This window comes from Porites lutea, chromosome 12 (assembly GCF_958299795.1).
Source record: "Porites lutea chromosome 12, jaPorLute2.1, whole genome shotgun sequence".
Lineage (NCBI taxonomy): Eukaryota > Metazoa > Cnidaria > Anthozoa > Scleractinia > Poritidae > Porites > Porites lutea.
The window spans coordinates 22,009,928-22,027,803 of NC_133212.1; the positions used below are offsets into that span (position 1 = coordinate 22,009,928).

The 17,876-nt window shown below is 40.2% G+C and overlaps 2 protein-coding genes across 2 annotated transcripts; one reads left to right on the top strand and one right to left on the bottom strand.

Annotated features, from left to right (window-relative positions):
- Window positions 1-57: 57 nt before the first annotated feature.
- LOC140953882 (uncharacterized) lies at window positions 58-7,180 on the bottom strand. The gene is made up of 9 exons (XM_073403259.1): window positions 7,128-7,180; window positions 5,228-5,480; window positions 4,235-4,471; window positions 3,294-3,467; window positions 2,614-2,776; window positions 1,964-2,178; window positions 1,418-1,637; window positions 593-849; window positions 58-382 (listed from the first exon to the last, which is right to left on the bottom strand). The coding sequence occupies exons 1-9, from the start codon at window positions 7,178-7,180 to the stop codon at window positions 239-241; spliced, it is 1,716 nt and encodes a 571-aa protein (XP_073259360.1). The 3' UTR covers window positions 58-238.
- Window positions 7,181-9,581: 2,401 nt separating this feature from the next.
- On the top strand, window positions 9,582-16,083 carry LOC140953959 (uncharacterized). The gene is made up of 7 exons (XM_073403343.1): window positions 9,582-9,760; window positions 10,323-10,404; window positions 11,701-11,841; window positions 12,931-13,074; window positions 14,561-14,710; window positions 14,922-15,069; window positions 15,930-16,083. Exons 2-6 carry the CDS (start codon window positions 10,329-10,331, stop codon window positions 15,059-15,061), a joined length of 651 nt encoding a protein of 216 aa, XP_073259444.1. The 5' UTR covers window positions 9,582-9,760; window positions 10,323-10,328; the 3' UTR covers window positions 15,062-15,069; window positions 15,930-16,083.
- The last annotated feature ends 1,793 nt before the right edge of the window (window positions 16,084-17,876 follow it).

Below are 17,876 nucleotides of genomic sequence, written 5' to 3' on the forward strand. Positions count from 1 at the left end.
GCCGCTGACGCAGGCTATGAATGACTTGCTCACAATCCTCTCGCGGCTTCGCCGCCAAAATACAATAGCACTCGCCCAGTAATCCCACCAGCTACGCAGGCTATGAATGACTCGTTCCCAATCTTCTCGTGGCTTCGCCGCCAAAATGCAATAGCACCCACGCAGTAGACCCGCCAGCTACGCAGGAACCACCCCTTTGGTCACCCATGCCATTAACGCTTTGCAAGGGCTTGTTGGATCACTTGTGATTAAAGGAAATAAAGTCTTGTACGTCTCGAACAAAATTAAGAAATTCAGGGAGTTTTGCCACGATCATTTCGGGTTCCCAGTCTTCACCACTTAGTGCTTCATCCCATTCGTCACAGTGTAAATGAATATCAGTCTGAAAGACACATTTTGTAACCTTAGTGAGCAAAAATGTAAGCCGATTCGCTTATGGTTTCGAGGCTTTGTGAACGGATGCAAAAAAATCCTATCCAGCTATTCACTTTTTTGTTTTTAATGTCGACTTGACTTGAAATGACTTAATCAACAAGCCTAACTCAACGGGGAACAAACTATCCTTCAAAAAATAACTAAAGGTTATCCTTACAGTATTTCTTGTTTCCTCCTTGTTGCCGTCACTGATCCAAGTGACTTCTCTGGAGACAATCATAGAGAATCCTGGACGTGGAGTGTATCGGGTTCGTTTCGAGCACCGCCTATGGTTAAAAAGATACCCCTGGGGTAACTTTTCACGCGGAAGTACCAGTCCTTGTGCATCAGTGAATTTTAATTTGGAAAGATATTGTGACAAAAGAGTAGTTGCTTCTCTTTCGTGTACACCGTTTGCCTCGAGAAAAGCATCCTCTGTGAATAATCAAAGATGATTGGAAAACATGAATGAGCCGGGGTAGTCTAGTCATGCACTTTAAGCTCCATAGCTTATTGTCACAGATAAGAAGAGAGAATGGGTTCGCTCATTCTCTCTTTTAGAAATATTACACCTATGATCGCTCCTCAAGATTACTTCACACAGTACTATGCCTCCAGCTGATTGAAACGTTTCGCAAAAGACAGTAGGGAGCTTTAGCAACGACGGCGACGGCGACGGCAGCGAAAACGTCACTTTTAAAATGAATTCGTGTTTTCTGAAACGTAGTCGCATTCATTGAATTTCACTGAAAAGGTCAAAGTAAGCGAATTTCTCTGGAGTTGAATTTTTGGGACCGCACTCAAGTTTAGAAAGAGAAAGAAAAATTTTCACCTCGTAGTCGTACACAATTCCGTGTCCATCCCTGCATATGAATCAAGCTTTGTTGCTTATTATCACTATCATTATTATTTTTTTCAAATATCAATCTGTATCTCTTACTGTCCTTGACCACTAGTTGGATTTTACTAAAAGGGATTAAGGAACCGACAAAAACTTGATCACCTGTTAATGCTCGTATGCTGACTCTGCAATCGATATTGCATCCAGGAAATATGATGTCAGCTTGAAGAAACTTTTTGGATTGCAAAACAAGCCATCCTCGACATCTTGATCTAGTTAATTCGTCTTCAAAACACAACTCTTCTACAATGTTCTTTACGTCGCTAAAAGGTATTGGTATTTCGTCTAGCTTCTTCCCAATTCCCATTCTTGCCACCCAAACCTAACGCAGCAGGAGGTCAGAAATTAAACATAGTCAAGGTGACGTAAAGAAAAACGTTTCTACGTCGAACAACATCAGAAATCTCACAAATGAGAATCATACGGCACAGATCGAGGCGTTGTTAAGATCCATTAAAAGTCAAGAGCTGACCCAACTCATGATTACGAAGATTTGTGCATAGCGGGGTTAGTTCTCATATGTAACCGAACTGTTACTGAGTAAAATCATTACTCTTCGATAGATTTATCTCTGTCAAAGAGAATAGAAGAGTGTCGGACAAGTGGCGAATATACCAAAAGAAAAAAACGTTTAATTTGTTTCCTTACTTTGCATCTTATTGGCTGACTCCGTGGCGTTAAATATGATAAATCATATCTTGCGATATAATCTTGTTCATCCTGTTGACCAAATGTGTCTTGTATCACTCTCTCACTGATCTCTACGCCTTCTTTAAATGCTACTCGCCACTCGTTGCGTCTTGTGGAAGTTGACTGAACCTTCTTCAGAATTTCATCAATGCTCCAAGTATTCTCTACATCCGCTGTAAAGAGAAGAAACCCTTCGGACAGTTAATATAGGCACACAAACAGAGGACATATTATTTGATGGTTTATATAGGCTCAGAATGCAAGATAGCCGCCATGATAAAATCAAAAAAATAAAATAGATTAACGTGCATGGACGGCAACGGCACGTTTATCACACAGTTTCTGTAAATTTCTTTCGCGACCCATGTCAGGGAATCCAGGAATGCCCTGGATCCTGGATTCCACGCCGGGGATTCCAAATGCTGGATTCCGAATTCTTTGTCAGTGGAATTTGGATTCCGGGTTTCATGAGCTATATTCCGGATACTAAACGGCCAGGATTCCGGAATCTGAATTCTCTTACATTGAATAAACAGTGAATTGAATTTCAATACCTACAAGAAGGACCTTCTTAAAAGAAGTTTATTACAGTACACTAACGTACGCACCTTCATCAGGGTCACGGATGATGACCGTTCCGAAATGGCACCACATATCCGCCTTGTGAAAGCTTCTTGCATCGATTTCCTTTTTAATCTCTTGAAGAGATAACAGAGCCCTTTCCTTTAAGCTATCATCATAGCTCGATTCTTGGTTTAGCTTACTCGCTCCCTGCAGTTGGAAAAGAAGACTTGATACATACCACCTATCTCTTGCCAAAGAAACTGAGGGTTAGCGATCTTTAGTGAAAACCGTGTTACGGTCAAAGTCAAACGAAGTCAAAGGAAACAAATTTAGGCATGTCTAAAGTTTTATTTGGCCCCTAAGTGATACCATTAAAAAACAGAAAACAAGATAAAGGCTAAGAGCTTATTTCTTCTTCCTTTCTTCTTGGCCCTAAGCAATACCTGTGTGCCTTTTCGCTACTATTTCAGGATCCCATTAGGTTATCCGATCATTTCCTTCACAAATTAAAAGCTTTTCGACGTCTTCAATAGACTGTGAATAGGTATCAAATTCTGCAATTTACATTTCGAAAGAAGAACCCCCTCGCCCCTTTCGTAAGACTGGACTGGACTGGAGCTGGGTAATCGGCACCTGTCCTAGGCTTTTACTTCCGATAGCAAAAACGTAAGAGCAACCTGTAAATGGTGTGTTATTTTCTTTGCAAGGAGCGGAGTTTTCAAACCTGACAAGGCAGTTCGTATCCATAGGCAGGCTTTAGTCGATACTGCAATTGCGCCCTGGGCAATACCGCACGTGCGTTTCCTTCCACTAAAGAAAGTTTCAGTTCACCATCTTCAGGAAGATTGCGTTCATCAATGTAGACGCATATTCTTTGGGCTTTGAATCGGTAAGCGGCCTGAAAATTAGAAAAGTGAAAAATTTTAGCATGGACCGTTAATTTATGGTGATCTGTATTATACACTGCGCTGCTAAACGATATATTAAACTCTCTGGCTGATAAATTATTAACTAACTAGATTTACTGGAAAATAATACACGGTGTACTAGCGAAATGGCTGGAAATGTCTGGCTGTAAAATAGTTTCACCAATGAACACAAGTTTGTACCCCTCCTAAATCCGCCCTTGGAGCCGGAACAATCAGTTGTTACGGGACCTGCCTTCTGATCGAGATTAATTAATTATTTAACTCATTTTTAGTATGAATAATTTATCTCATCAATTAATAAATCAATCTCTTTCATTAGAATGTGCACAAGAGCTAATAATTGTCCTACTCGATCTTCACTAGTAAAAGTGTATCGAAGTTGGAACCAGGCTATTCCCTAAGCGTTCTCTCTGGCCCCGGTAAAAATGTTGGGCGAGTCTCTCTCGGTGACGTCACAGCTCACAATAGAGTCCAGGATTGAACGAGCCGAGAACGGATAGGGACTAGGCCGGTAGGGACCTTACGATCCGACAACGGCCACGGTAATGAAACGTCACTGAAAAAAAGACCCGTAAACAACAGGAACTTAGGCAATTTTGAAATGAAAACATGGCAAGCTAAGCACAAGTGTTTGACAGAAACACTTTTACTGATGTCATTTGCAATTCAGTAAACCAAGAGCCTCTCTTGAGTAAACTTAACTTGATAATCAGATAAAAAAAATATGTTAGCTCACCACTTTGCTTCGTAATAGGTACTCAGCATGTTGTACTTTCTTGTTATCACCTGTGACGTAAAGTTTACGACCAGCATCCACTGCCGTTACCTCTGCCCCACTTACAGTGCTAACGTTTCGAAGATTGTCTCCCCCCGGACCATTTACTACCCTCTGAAACTGGCTTGGAATATTCACTAGTTGACCGGGGGAGGCATGGCGTCTGCCAGTGGTCGTCTTCTTCCCCACTGGCTGAATCAATCAATAAATAAATAAATCAAATTATTTTCATACGCCCGCTCGACGATCCCTTAAAATATAGGCAGTGTGAACGGCCTATCTTTCAAAGTCTGTGCAGGTAGCGTTTTCTGAAAGGCGGCTTTTCCTTGTGATAAAGAGAATCTTAAGCATTCACATGAAAATGTGCTCGCTGAAGAGTCTCCCGACCCAGTATGAGAAGCTGACGCAAAAACACATTAGTATGTACAAGAATCTAAAGACATTGTGGCACTCCGGCTAACAAGATTAATCTTAAAAGTATATTATCGTAATTTTTGCCGTGAAATTTTATGGGACTTGGAGTTAAGGGAAGTACAGCATCAAGTCAAGCACTTGAAATGAAGGTGACAAGGCAATCTTGGATTCTAGATTCCAGGTAATAGATTCCAGATCTTTGTGAGTGGAACTTGGAGTCAGGATCAATCGCCAATGGGATTCCAGATCCCTTGAGCTCTATTCCGGATTCCAAAAGCCCAGGATTCCGGATTCCACAAACAAAAAATTTCCCGGGTTCCGGAATCCGGCTTGGATTCAGGATTCCAATTGTTAGTGGGATTCCGGATCCCTAGAGCTCTATTCCGTATTCCGAATTCCAAAGCCCAGGACTGCAGATTCCACAAGCAAAAATTTCCCGGGTTCCGGAATTCCGGATTTCCTTACAAGGGCGACTTGGAATGAAGGCAAGAAGAGGGGAAAGACCTGTGCCAGGTCCTACAGATGTACCTAAACTCTTACCAGTTTTTCATTTATAAGCTTCACTGCGCAATTTATTTGTTCTTGAGTGCCGCAGACCATAAATCCAACATGCTGACCTGCGTCAGCTTGATCTTGAGTTGTTATCCTTGCCCCTGACTGCATTTTGATTGGTTTAATCGTGCTGCCTTTCTTGCCGATTACACTTCCAATCAGATGCTTGGGAACGGGGACAAATTGCTCGCGAACTTCTTCATCAACGTTGCTTTTCAGGTCATCGTATCCGTATGTAGTCCTGCATTTGTCCGGGAATTTGTGGAGTGGAAAAGAAAAAACAGACAATTCCGTCAGTAACTAAAATTTCAGCCAAGTTGAGGCAAAGATTGTTCACAGTTCAAAAACTAATCCCAGATAAAAATGTAAGTTACAAACATGTAACGCAAATCAAGACGCAAGTCACGACACTTTAAAACGTTATAAAAAATAGAATTTATTACAAGCTGTAGAGGGACTTATATCCGGGAGAGGCCTATAACCTCGGGGGGAGGGGCACTTCCATATAAGAGGCTAATGGGGATGTGCCGCTGGATGGGGTCGCATTTTCATAGCCTGCGAGCAAGCTCTCCTATTTGGGTAGGCGAAGTGAGCCTCCCCGGCCCCTCGCGGCTTCGCCGCTCACTCGCGCGTTCTCGCGAGACTCGCTTCACTCGCCCAAATAGGAGAGCCTGCTCGCAGGCTAGCATTTTCACGACTGTATTGACTATAATGGGGTCGCGTTTTCAATAGAGTTACTGGAATGAGGTCGCACATTTTCGGATTTTTGGGGTAAGAACTGAAGTTGTTCATATTTACGGTTAGCAAGCGTACCAGAATATTTGTACTGTAGGTCAAAAGTAAACTGTTCTTCATTCAATTTATTAAAAAAATGGGTCAATTCATTTTAGGTTGACCTATTTAAAGGCCTTGATAAGGTAGATACATAAATAAGAAGTGACTCTGGTTGGGATCGCGAAAATCACATATTTGCCCGAAAGTGAACAAGGTGGGGTCTATAATTGGTCACAGAATAGACTATGATGGGGTAGGGGCTCTGTCAGACCACCGGCACATACCCAGCAATTAACCCAAGTACCCCAATCCCCCCCCCCCTCCCTCCCGGGACGGGCTTGTAATCCTAAGTTTACGGTCTATGCGTCACTGACCATGAAAAATCGAGAGCGGGCCGGCAAGATGGGTCCATCCTGCAAGCTCAGATAGCCAAACAAAGGCAGATCCGCTTTATCTTGCGATCTTCATTAACTTCAAGCTTGCGTGACGTGAAATGAATCATTGCATATTGATTCAGATGTCTCTTTAACTCTATGAGATAGGGTGAAAGATTTTTCCGAATGAAGCTAGCATTAAAAGCCACAAACACACAAATCTTGGAAGAATTCGTTCATGTTTATATCTTCTAGTCATCTCCTTATTTTTTTAAAATTTGAAAAGAGTTTTATTCTTATTAGACAGTACTTAATGGCGTGACACTCATCAGTTTTCAACAATGATTCAATGAATTGTATTTCTTGTATTAAAAAACGACTACAGTGGCATAGTTTACTGCAAACTAATGAACAATTTTTTTCTGATTTCCCAAGAAAGCTAAGAAACTGTAAGTCAATCAAAGCAGATACTTTTCTCTTTTAAATTTTAACCAGAACTCGTCGGCTGCATTTAATTATTATAACTAAATATATTTAGTTATCAGATTTAAGAAACTACAACTATTTATATAATGTTATATATTTATTTAATTATTTTTATAAGTATGTTATTTCCATGGACATCAGTCTTTATATGCCTTTATACTTCACATATATAATTATACAGGGAAATTTCGCTGGGTCCAGTTCACTTCCCTGGTTACTTCTCGTCGCTGAGGAAATTTTTCGATATTATTTACCTTCTTCTGCGACCGCTTGTCGATTTCTTTTGATTGCGTTGTCCTTTCTCCATTTCTATAATCTGTCTTTTGCTCTTGGAATCCTCATGTTTTGTACCAAACAAGTCAGGTGTGATCGGCAAGAGAGACTATCAATGCGAGAGACATATTAAAACCGGAAGTGCTTCCGGGATTTTCAGACTCTAGGTACCATACCTCTCTCATTTTCTTGCAACGTATAGCTTCCGTATGCTAGGGCTACGAGCTAAAGGTACAAACATACCCCTGTGTTTGTAAGTCACACCATGCATTTCTTTCCTTTGATTTAATTTATTTGTTAGTTGTCTGAGGGTGCTTACCAAAAATCAGAACTGGCCCGGTCACTTTGTAAATCATAAAATATTAATTTCCTAATATTTGTTCGAGGAAGCCAGTAAAGTTGTTTGTTTGTTTTTTGTCTTGACCTTTTCCATGTTGGTGGATTGTGCAAATAAGTATGTGATCCATCCAGCGGATTATGCAGCGAGCTCGCTCACAATCTGAAGGAACGGGTGAGAGGATTCGGGTGTTTTTTATAGGTAAAAAATTGCTTTTAAGTGCCTTTAATCTTTGAAGATGTTCTGCCAAATTACTAAAAAAAAGGCTTCAGCAACCAAACATCACAATCAAAAAGTCCTCTCCAGGGAATTTTTTTCTTAATTTTATTATTGTTTTTTAGGGAATGGGGCATTCTGGGATGGTGACTATGAAGAACGTACCAAATGCATCTTAAACTACCCAGCTGAATGTGTTGCGATCCGACGGCCATATCACGTATGCACACTGCAACCTTTAACCCGCGTTAACCGTGGTAACGGTGGTATCCAGGGTTACCGTAATCTTAGTGGAAGAACGTCCTTACCTTAGACCAAATACTCGGTGATAAAAATGGAACTTACAACTATACTAGTTTTTTAAAGAGCAAAAACTGCACAAATATGCTTAAGTGTTGCAGCTTAATAGGAACTTTTTTATTTTCAAAGTATATAGAAAACAATAAATACGATGCACGAGCAAAAATTGGTTATATAGGGCCGTTGTAAATAATGACCAATGCCCTAGGGCAAGTAAGCAGTGCCGCTTTACTCATTGGTTCATCCTCATGGTGGGTACAGTCAACTCTCTCTAAGACGGACACCTTTGGGACCGGCACTAAGTGTCCGTCTTAGAGAGGTGTCCGTCTTATAGAGAGTCAAATAAAGGGAGTAAAGAAAGGCAGGGACCGACTCTAGGTGTCCGTTTTACAGAGGTGTCCGTCTTATAGAGGTGTCCGTTAAGAGAGAGTGGACTGTATATTTGATGTCTGTGGCATTTTGATGTCTTTTGTCTACTAAAAACGGATCCCTGAATGCACGTCAGTTTTATATCTTATAATGAGGCTTTTGTTAAATGGCACAATTTGCTGTTTTGCACGATCTATCCGTTTATTTTAGAAAACAAAAGAAGTTTTTAAACTGACTCATATGGCATACGAGTGAGTTTAAAAACTTCTTTTGTTTTCTAAAATAAACGTACTTTGCGTGAGTTTTGAAAGCGTTGAGACAAATACATTTGCATAAAAATTAGTCGTTAGACATATATACAGTCACATAGGTATGTATATTTCATCAGCTTAAACTCGTATTTTTTCATTATATGCCTTAGCTGATTTTTATTGAGCTCATCAAACCGAATCCTCTATTTTGCAGATAGTATGAAACTCCTATGATACTCGCCAGTTGTAGAGCACAATTTTGCCGATAGTGCCAGTGTTTGAAACATTCAGTCTTTACCATTGTAATTATAGTCGCCTTTAGCTTTTAAATTTAACTATAAAGAAGAAGCATTCATCATGCGACATGTTGTGTTTTTTTTGTCTAAAATAAACGTACTTTGTGCGTGAGCTTTCAAAAAGTTATCAAGACAAAGACATATGCATTTGCATGAAAATAAGACATTAGATAAAAATAAAAACATTAATTTAATAGTATTTCTAAGTACTAATCTTCTAGTATTTCAGCCTTGTACTTGTAATTTTTTCAGTACCGCGCGAATTAGCTGTTTTTTATTTGGGCTTATTCTTATAAAGAAAATCCCCTGAAAATTGCTGTATGTTATATTAATTCCTCAGTTTCAAAAGCGCAGTTTTGCCGATAGTCGATTCCTTGGTGGCGCTCTAAACATATTTAACTCTAACTATAAGCCACCTTCTCCATTTGTTTGTATCATAAACGAATAGCTTTAGCTGATATACAGCGCAGCGCGCATGACCGTCTTCCATGTTGTATTCGATTTCTGGCATTTAACGATAGATAAAGTGCAAAACTTCAAATTTTCTGTTAAAGAAATATCCATGCAATCTTCCCTAATGTAATCCATGTGCACTGTCTCTAAGTGGTCGTTCGACAGTCAAAACGCCGAGTTGGCAGAACTGCTCTAATGATTTTAAATTATTGTTTGAAAGTAGCCTTGTAACTGTCTTTCCTAATGGGTTTTTTTGACAACTGTCTATCCTTCACTGAGATGTTATTATTAAGCGTGTTTAAAGGTAAAGCAATCTTTTCACCGTAGGATATACGGCCGAGTTTCAAGACGGAGCTTTTACCCTGAGATTCAGTGAACAAGTTTTCAACACGGTATGGTATTCAGATGATCTTTCTGCAGTATGTTCACGAGATACATCAATTTTTCAAATATACAAGCTCTCGCCATCTCGCTTATGCGGTTCAGTTCCCCTTGGTTTGTGTAGCTGTAAATATTGTTACCTTAAGTCATGTGCACGTGGCGAAAGTGGCAAAATTTCACGAAAAAGTAAACTCAGATCGTTCACAGGCTATCGCACTGTTAATTTTTATACAAGCTAGTGCAGCAAGACTGGTCTGGAAACTTTGGGATAGCGTACAAAAGTAGACAATTGCATGGCAAAAGGTTGAAAACGCGACATAATTTAAAATATTTAAACTTCACCATCACCATCCGGAATAGTATATTTTCCTTATTATGTTTTGGGTTTTTTGTTTTGGTTAAAAAAGGTTCAGCCTTGTTTTAAGATATACCACAGTTCGGCCTTTAAAACCTTACGCGTCGAGTGGCACCATTTAGAAAACACAGTGCTTAAGGAATTAATATCATTATACTCCTTGATCAAGGAACTGCAGGGCCGGGTATTTTCACATTTCTTCTTTCTTTCCTCTGCAGCATAGAATGGAAGAAAAAATAGTTATGCTTGTCGTTTTACTTGTTGGTACAGCAGTCGTGACGGGAGAGAACAGCGAGAGGGGTAAACTGACTAAATCCTTCTAATGCAGAGTATAATATAATGTATTACATATTCTCTTCTCTTTGCACCATATAGTTCCTAAAGAATTCGGGTGAGGAGAGATTTCAAAATACCAGGGAAACTCACCAAAGGCTGCTATTCACCACACAGCAATCTATGTATAGTCCTTTGTATAGGTCCATTCGATGTGTCAGTCCTATTATAGTCATTAATTCTAATAATTGAATCGCAATAAGTATGGAGTTGTGTAGAGATGCAACCAATAAACATGTAGGCCTGGTTCACGCCTTGCGTTGCAAGTGCAAACGCAAGTAAGTACAAATGCAGATACAAACGACACCCATACTTTCAACGCAAACGCCAGGATGACAGATACGCAGGCACAGCCCAAGACTTTTTCACTGAGCCGTGATGGCATTTGCGTTTGCGTTGCGTTGGGCCGCTCACTCTTGTGCAATGCACGAACACACTAACTCACACTGCGCAAATGGATATGCAAGGAAGTGAACATTTTACCATTTCTTGCCTCGGCGCTTACTCTTGCGTTTGCATCTGCGTTAAGTTAGTTCACACGTGTATTTCTTTTCCTTGAACCAGGTCTAAGTCAACGCAGAATGAAAACTGAATGAAAGCGCTCCCCGGCCACTCCCATCCTCCGGCCCCGCAGGATACGTACCAAGGGGGTCTTATAGTAACTCAGCTCCACTTCATTCACTGTTGCCTCTTTAAAACATTTGACTGCAAGTCTGACCCAATTTACTCTTCTAATGGCCGAGCGGCTCTTGCACACGTAAAGCGCTCGCAGCAGAGAACCATTAGCGAGAAAATTTGGTTTTCTATGCATCTTAGAAATTTTGGTTCCGACAAAATCGTCCGCACGTACGTACGTACGTCCACTTAGAGGATGTGAAAAGTTCCAAGACATATACTTTTTGTGTTACAACTTGGTATTGGACATCCATGCTATGGTCAAGTGACAGATGTCAAAAAGGGTATCCACTGACCAGTGTCACATGAAAGTATAGCGGTCTCAGGTATACAACTCATAAAGTTGACGTATTTGACCAGCTGACCAGTTTTTGGTTTTTAATTGATCGCCGGCTAAGGTCCATTTTTTTAATGTGGAATTCTGCTTAACGGCAAAAGTTGAGTTACTTGAGAAAGACATTTCTTAAAAGATCCCTCGAGAGTTTCGCTATTGGCCTTGGCTAAATATATATATTTTGTAGAGATATACACAGACTGATCCTGCTTTTCTCCAGCTTTTATGGCATTTGATCTGTTTCATTATTCCAGGAAGCTGTGATGTTAAACCTATCTACCGCGTTGACTGTGGATGGATTGGAATCGATGAAGCTACGTGCAAGTCAAAAGGTTGCTGCTGGGACAGCAGTATTGAATGGAGCCCATATTGTTACTTCACAACAGATGGCGTAGGTAAGTGAGTTTACTAATCAACCGTACTCAAAAGGGTAACAGACTGCATGACTAGAGACAAAACGAAAATGCGACCCATCCTCAGTAAATCGCAGTATGAATGCGTCAATCAAAGTCAACAAACAATGCACTGATGAGTAAACTTCCGACGCTTTATAAATTACTGCTACTTCTCATCAGAAGGCATGTTAAGGTTTTACTCAGTAGCAACTGACTCGATACGTCTCATAATTCATATTTATTGCCACCAAGCAAATGTTACTTCCTTTACACTAACGCACCTTGGGAGTTAATACGCGAGAGTCGGTCGCATTCGGCGAAAGGAGAAAATCGGAGCTTTCATTTCATAATGGCCACGGATTAAATCAAAAGTTAGCAGGATGAGTCAGTACCAAAGGAAGGTACTTTGCAATAGTTTTCATTAGGACTAAGAAAACCAACCTGTAGGGGATATAAATAAACAATACTACAGGAAAGCGCTGCTTAGCAGCTTTCGTTTGATGGCCCCACACTTTAGGATTCCATCTACAGATTCAAAAAAAAAGAACCGCCTTGCAGAGCATAATAAAACTGAAGTACCAGGAATGTTTTGCTCAGTAGCTTTTATTTGAATGATCCGACTGTAGTACAGCCTTTTTCATCCACAGACTCAAAAGTTAGAACCACCCTGTATAGCATAATAAACAGTACCACCAGGAGAGCACTGCTCTGAGTAAGGCTTCATTTGATTCGATTGGTCACACTGTAGCACAGCCTTTCATCCGCAGACACTGCAGTAACTAGAAAGAAACTAGATCGATATGATGGTGTCTTCAGGAAAAGCACATTAAAAGCTGCCTAAGGCATAGCCCTAGCATGAGAAAGCAGCCGTCATTTGGCGACCCCAGCAATGGTTCCCGCGTGAAATGACGTCTGATGAACGAGTGCAGAAATTCCATAAACTTCGCGGGGAAACCAGTGGTAGCGTCGCGAAATGTCGCCTGTTTTCTCAGCCTAGCATTACCCTTTACAAACCGAATTTGTCAATTTTTGTTATATCATATTATATTATACACCTCATTGTCAAGTTTGTTGTTAATTTACCTACAGTGCCATCATGTATGACTGGGCCCAAGCCTAAAAAAGATTGTGGGTGGAAGGAGATCGATCAAAAAACGTGTGAAAAGAGAACATGTTGTTGGGCCGAAACTGATGATCAAAGCACGCCTTGGTGTTATATCAAAGACTTTGGGCGTGAGTATTCAGCTTCTTGAGAATTTAGGCGCCGGGTCTAAAGATAGATCGTTGAAGAAACTTGTGAATTTTTCGTTGTTGTTGGAAAGCGGAGTCAAGGCCGGGAGTCAAGGATGGCTTGTTGCTACGTCAAGGGCTTCGGGAAAGAGTATAGGTTGCAGAAAGTGAGATGACAGCTATACAATAAATCAATTAATTTAGGCACCATCCTTAGCTTGTGCTGTTGTTGAGATGCAAGACTTTGTCAGATGAATAAGTCTCCTTCCAAATATTAGCCAGACTTGAACAAATACAATGCGACGACAGTGGTGACGGCGCAGACAGATCTAAAAACTGAATTGGCCAATGACAGACTCACGGCGGGAAGCTACAGAACAAAAGAGCACCGGGCGTAGCGTTCAATCCTTTCTGCGCGCTTTCGCTTTCTCTTTTGAGGTTGCGTTGTCTTTAGTAAATCTGCCTATTGTTTGGATATGGCCGGCTCCGCCTGCAAGGCCCAGCAAACGAATTGGAAAACTAAATGGTGAGGAAAAACATACGGCTAACATCAGACGATGGCTAGTCCCTTGGGTGGCTACTCGGCAAAGGTTTACGCGATAGAGGCTCCGCTCTGAAATCCAACCCTCTTGCCGCTTTATATACCAGGGGCGGATCCAGGGGGAGGGTGCAGGGGGTGCGCACCCCCCCCCCCCTGGGATGACCTGCGGCCGCTTTCTAATTAACACTGTGCAGTCGCTTGACAGACATACAAAACCTGCTCTATCGTTTGGTATGTATTCTCAGCAGTTCACATTATGTTATTTCCTAGTCAAAAGCTCTCTTCTTCGTATTCGCTTTTAAAATTTTTTACGTCTTCAATCAGTTAGTGGTGCACCCCCTCCTAAGAAAAATCCTGGATCCGCCCCTGTATACCATTTTAGACCGGAAGGTGAATGAATGAAAAACTTTATTAGCCTACTAATCAGGGACACCCTTTTGTACCTCTTTTTCCATAGTGTATAACTTCCATTTGACAAATGATACCTCATATACATACTTACTTTAGGGTGTCTTCTTTCCCATGTAGCGTTCAATAAATTAAATGCCATCGGTTCCTCTGTTGGAAGAATTTTAGTTAAAAGCCGCGTTAACATAACTAAATGTTAAATTTCCCTTCATTTTCATATACTTTGACTCGTGAAATCCACCTACACACTGGCCTAAATATACATTATAAATCCTGAAAAAGCCAAAGGTACCTCTCTCGAGTTGAGTCTCCCCATATAGGCCAAAATAGGGATTACCCCGCTTCCCGGGTAAGCTATTTTATTTTTGAAATTCCCATTGAAACTAATGCTTTGTTTAACTAAAGGTCTGATAGTTTCGAGTCCTTCTGTTAAGATGGTACGCCGGCCATCAAGAAAACAACTTTTTGCGAGTCGAACAGTTACACTTTCTGTCTTCCCAAGCTCTTTTAACCTAACTTCAACAATCTTTCCTGGTACAGATATCCCATACGGTATGTGCCGCACTGCCCCGTCTGACCGCACAGATTGTGGACATGTGGGAGTAACAAAGGAGGAATGTTTGGGAAAAGGATGCTGTTACGACGACTCCTTTGATGACGGTAAAGCTCCCTGGTGCTTCTATCCACCCGGTAAGTTGAAGGGGTGGCTGATGATAATTTCTTGTCCTGTCATAAACTTGCCAAAACAATATTAAACGTCTACTCTGCCAAAACTTTGCTTGCGCTATAAAACGATCCCGCCGGCTACGCAGGCTATTTCAATCCTCATTGCCTTTTTCTTCTTCTTTTTTTTTTTCCAATATACTCTATGGTGATGCCAAAACTCTTGTCCAACATTAAGAGGAGCAGCAAGAGTATTGTCATATTCAATATGGCGGTGGATTATGCAAATACGTGTGTGATCCAGTAAAGGAACCGAATTTTTCGTACGGATTATGCAGCGAGGGAAAGGTTTGCTGTTATAAGGGATTTGGACGTTAATTTAAGAGGTAAACAATTATTTTAAGTGCCTTTATTCTTTTAAGATGTTTTTCCACATTACTAAATCAGGCTTTAGCGACCAATGGTCGAACAAAAAGCCCTCTCCCGGGGATCTTTTGTTTATTTTATTATTTCATTATGCAAAACAAAATTAATATATTTATATATACATATAGTAGGACGGGTAATTCGACTGTAGACTTGACTTGGCATTTTATAACTATTTAGTTTCGTACAACTCAACTAGAGTAGCACTCATCAGATAAAATTGCCAAATGCGGCTTTACAACGTAACACTGATTTCAAATACACATGCAACTGTTGGAAATTGATAATATCAAAAAAAAGGGGAATAGAAACTTAGGATATGAATAAACACAATCCAACGCGCGGTGGCATGTGTATTTGAAATCAGTGTATCTGATGAGTGCTAATCTAGTTGAGTAGTGCGAAACTAAATAGTAATAAAAGGCCAAGTCAAGGCGACAGTTGATTTATACCCGTCCTATTATATTAATAATCACGCTCTTGTTTTGGTACTGAGCATTCTGAAATCAACTCGTTATATACATGTAATATATAGTTATTTTTCATAATGTAAGGGTCATTCTTGTTGACTATTGACTAAAACTCCCCATCAGAATGTTTCGGGATCCGACAGCCATATTAGAGTCATTACATATTAAATTGCCATAATCTTGAAGAGCCTGCTGAGACAAAATATTTCAGCCCTAGCTATCTGCTTTAAAAAATTTAGCTTTAAACAGGAGGAAAAGTTAAAAGTTCGTTGTCAAAGCTTGATTGTGCTTTGTCGGAAAAGACGTGTTTGTTATAATCATTGTTATGATTGTGTATTTTTTTTTTTCAGAAACCAACTCCAAATCTTCTTGGAACTATTTCTCAGAAGCAAATCGGGGTGTCTATCTTCAAAATGGAAGTTAAGAAACAAGGCAATGAAAATATAAAAAGTAATGGGCAGTATAAATAAAATTCAAAAGTAAATAAAAAAACATGTGTATGGACTCGTTGAAAACTGAATATTCAGTGTAGATCAAGTGCTAGCATCGGCGACGAAAACGAGACCGATATTTCCTAGACTTTCACCAACTCCTCGGTGGTGGCGCGTTTTTTTTTGTTTAGCCCTTAACCATAGCCTTAAACCCCAACCCTAGCGGACCTAAAGTACCCTATCGTCAACTCTAACACTAACCCTAACGCGATCCCGAACCTTATACTTGGGGTTCAAGTTAGCGTTGAAGTCATTCAGAACATTTTCAACGTCAAAACATTCTTACCTCTATGTAAGGTTCTCGTCTTCAAAACATTTTGGCTCGTCACGGCTTCAGGTTATGAAGGAATGTCTTGTCTTCCAGATATTCTTCTTCATAGCAGTTGTGGTATTTTTGTCTATATTCTTGCAAAGTTTGGAGACACTGAGTAAATTAGACATATTAAATTCTGCAAGCAGAATACTGCAATGCTGATCGTACTACGTGAAAATTAACTCTGCAAGACATCAACACGACACCGAAAGAACTCAAAACAGAGCGGGATTGTAGCCATAGACAGTTGTTTCGCCCTCTTTGGGGCTCGTCAGTATGGCGTAACAACCAGAGATCAGGCTCTGATGAAAAAATATCCGCGCACTCTGATTTTAGCCCTGACCCAGAACTCCTAACACCCACAGAATCACGTAATACCATGTGTCTTCTGGGGGGCATTGCATTGTTTCAAACCGAGAGGGACTGAGTTCGAACCTGTATATGGACCTGAAAGACCACAATGAGCTTTACTAAATCCTCAAGTTTGGTGTTTAATGGTCCAATAATCAAACAAGCCGGATTCAAAATCTCTAAAATTAACTAAGAACCGTGATAAGCGACAAGTACTTTAGAACTCTAGAAATGCATTCTAAGCTGCGCCATAAATTTTGTACCTGTTCAGTCATCCTAGGGGAACTTGCATTTGAGACTTTTCGAATTTACAAGGCTTCAGTTTTATTTTCCCTAAAATTCTAGATGCAATTTAAAGTATTTCGAAAGTGAGAATTTTTCTGATTCCTCTCTCCTTCACATTTTTGAATCCGAAAATTTTGGATTTCCTTTTTTTTTTTTGGAGAAATAGCCCAACCTGGGGAAAGTATATATTGTGAAAAATCCAGAAAATCGTAAGGCATATATAAGTTAAGGGCGTTGTGTTGTGTTGGTCTTCAGGGTGTCTGTATGTAACACCCTGAAGAAGGAAGGCCGTGCCTTCCGAAATATTGGTAAAAAATATAGAGGATATTACACGGTGGCGCGAAGATATGAATTTTATTTTCGAGTGGCAAAACAATATTTTAGGAAAGAGCGCACTTCAAGCCGCCGTGTAATGTTCTTTTTATTATATAGACAAAAAGATATTGATAAAATAATAGATAAAATAGTAGAGGGAAATTATTATATTTTACTGAAAACAGTCGTTGCATGGATGCTCCTGTTGCTACGGGCTCCTGTGTTGTAAATTTTCGCGTTTCTGAGTGACAGCCTTATATTTTTCAATATTTGCCTTATTTAAGAACGCATCACAAATTGAGGGGATTTTGTAAAGCCCTGCGTGGTCTTTCTGGTGATGATAATCTCATAATATAAGTGCACGCACCCAGTCCTTCTCGGTTTGAAACAGGTCTCTGCGATTACATGCTCGGAAACTTTACAAAATACCTCTCGGGAACATGTTACATCACATTGGCGAATAATGGAGAAACTTGAAATTATTAAAGGAAACGAGGGAACATTGAGCCCCGAGGAGGCCCTTGTAATTTCTTTTTTCCGTG

Bases quoted from the DNA above. Each gene is read 5' to 3' on its own strand.
- LOC140953882 (XM_073403259.1), bottom strand. From the start codon at position 7,180: ATGGAGAAAGGACAACGCAATCAAAAGAAATCGACAAGCGGTCGCAGA. The intron at 5,481-7,127 runs GTAAATAATATC...GGACAAATGCAG, and splicing joins ACAAGCGGTCGCAGAAGAAG to GACTACATACGGATACGATG. The intron at 2,777-3,293 runs GTTTGAAAACTC...TTCCAACTGCAG, and splicing joins GATACGAACTGCCTTGTCAG to GGAGCGAGTAAGCTAAACCA.
- LOC140953959 (XM_073403343.1), top strand. From the start codon at position 10,329: ATGGAAGAAAAAATAGTTATGCTTGTCGTTTTACTTGTTGGTACAGCA. The intron at 10,405-11,700 runs GTAAACTGACTA...TCATTATTCCAG, and splicing joins GGGAGAGAACAGCGAGAGGG to GAAGCTGTGATGTTAAACCT. The intron at 11,842-12,930 runs GTAAGTGAGTTT...ATTTACCTACAG, and splicing joins CTTCACAACAGATGGCGTAG to TGCCATCATGTATGACTGGG.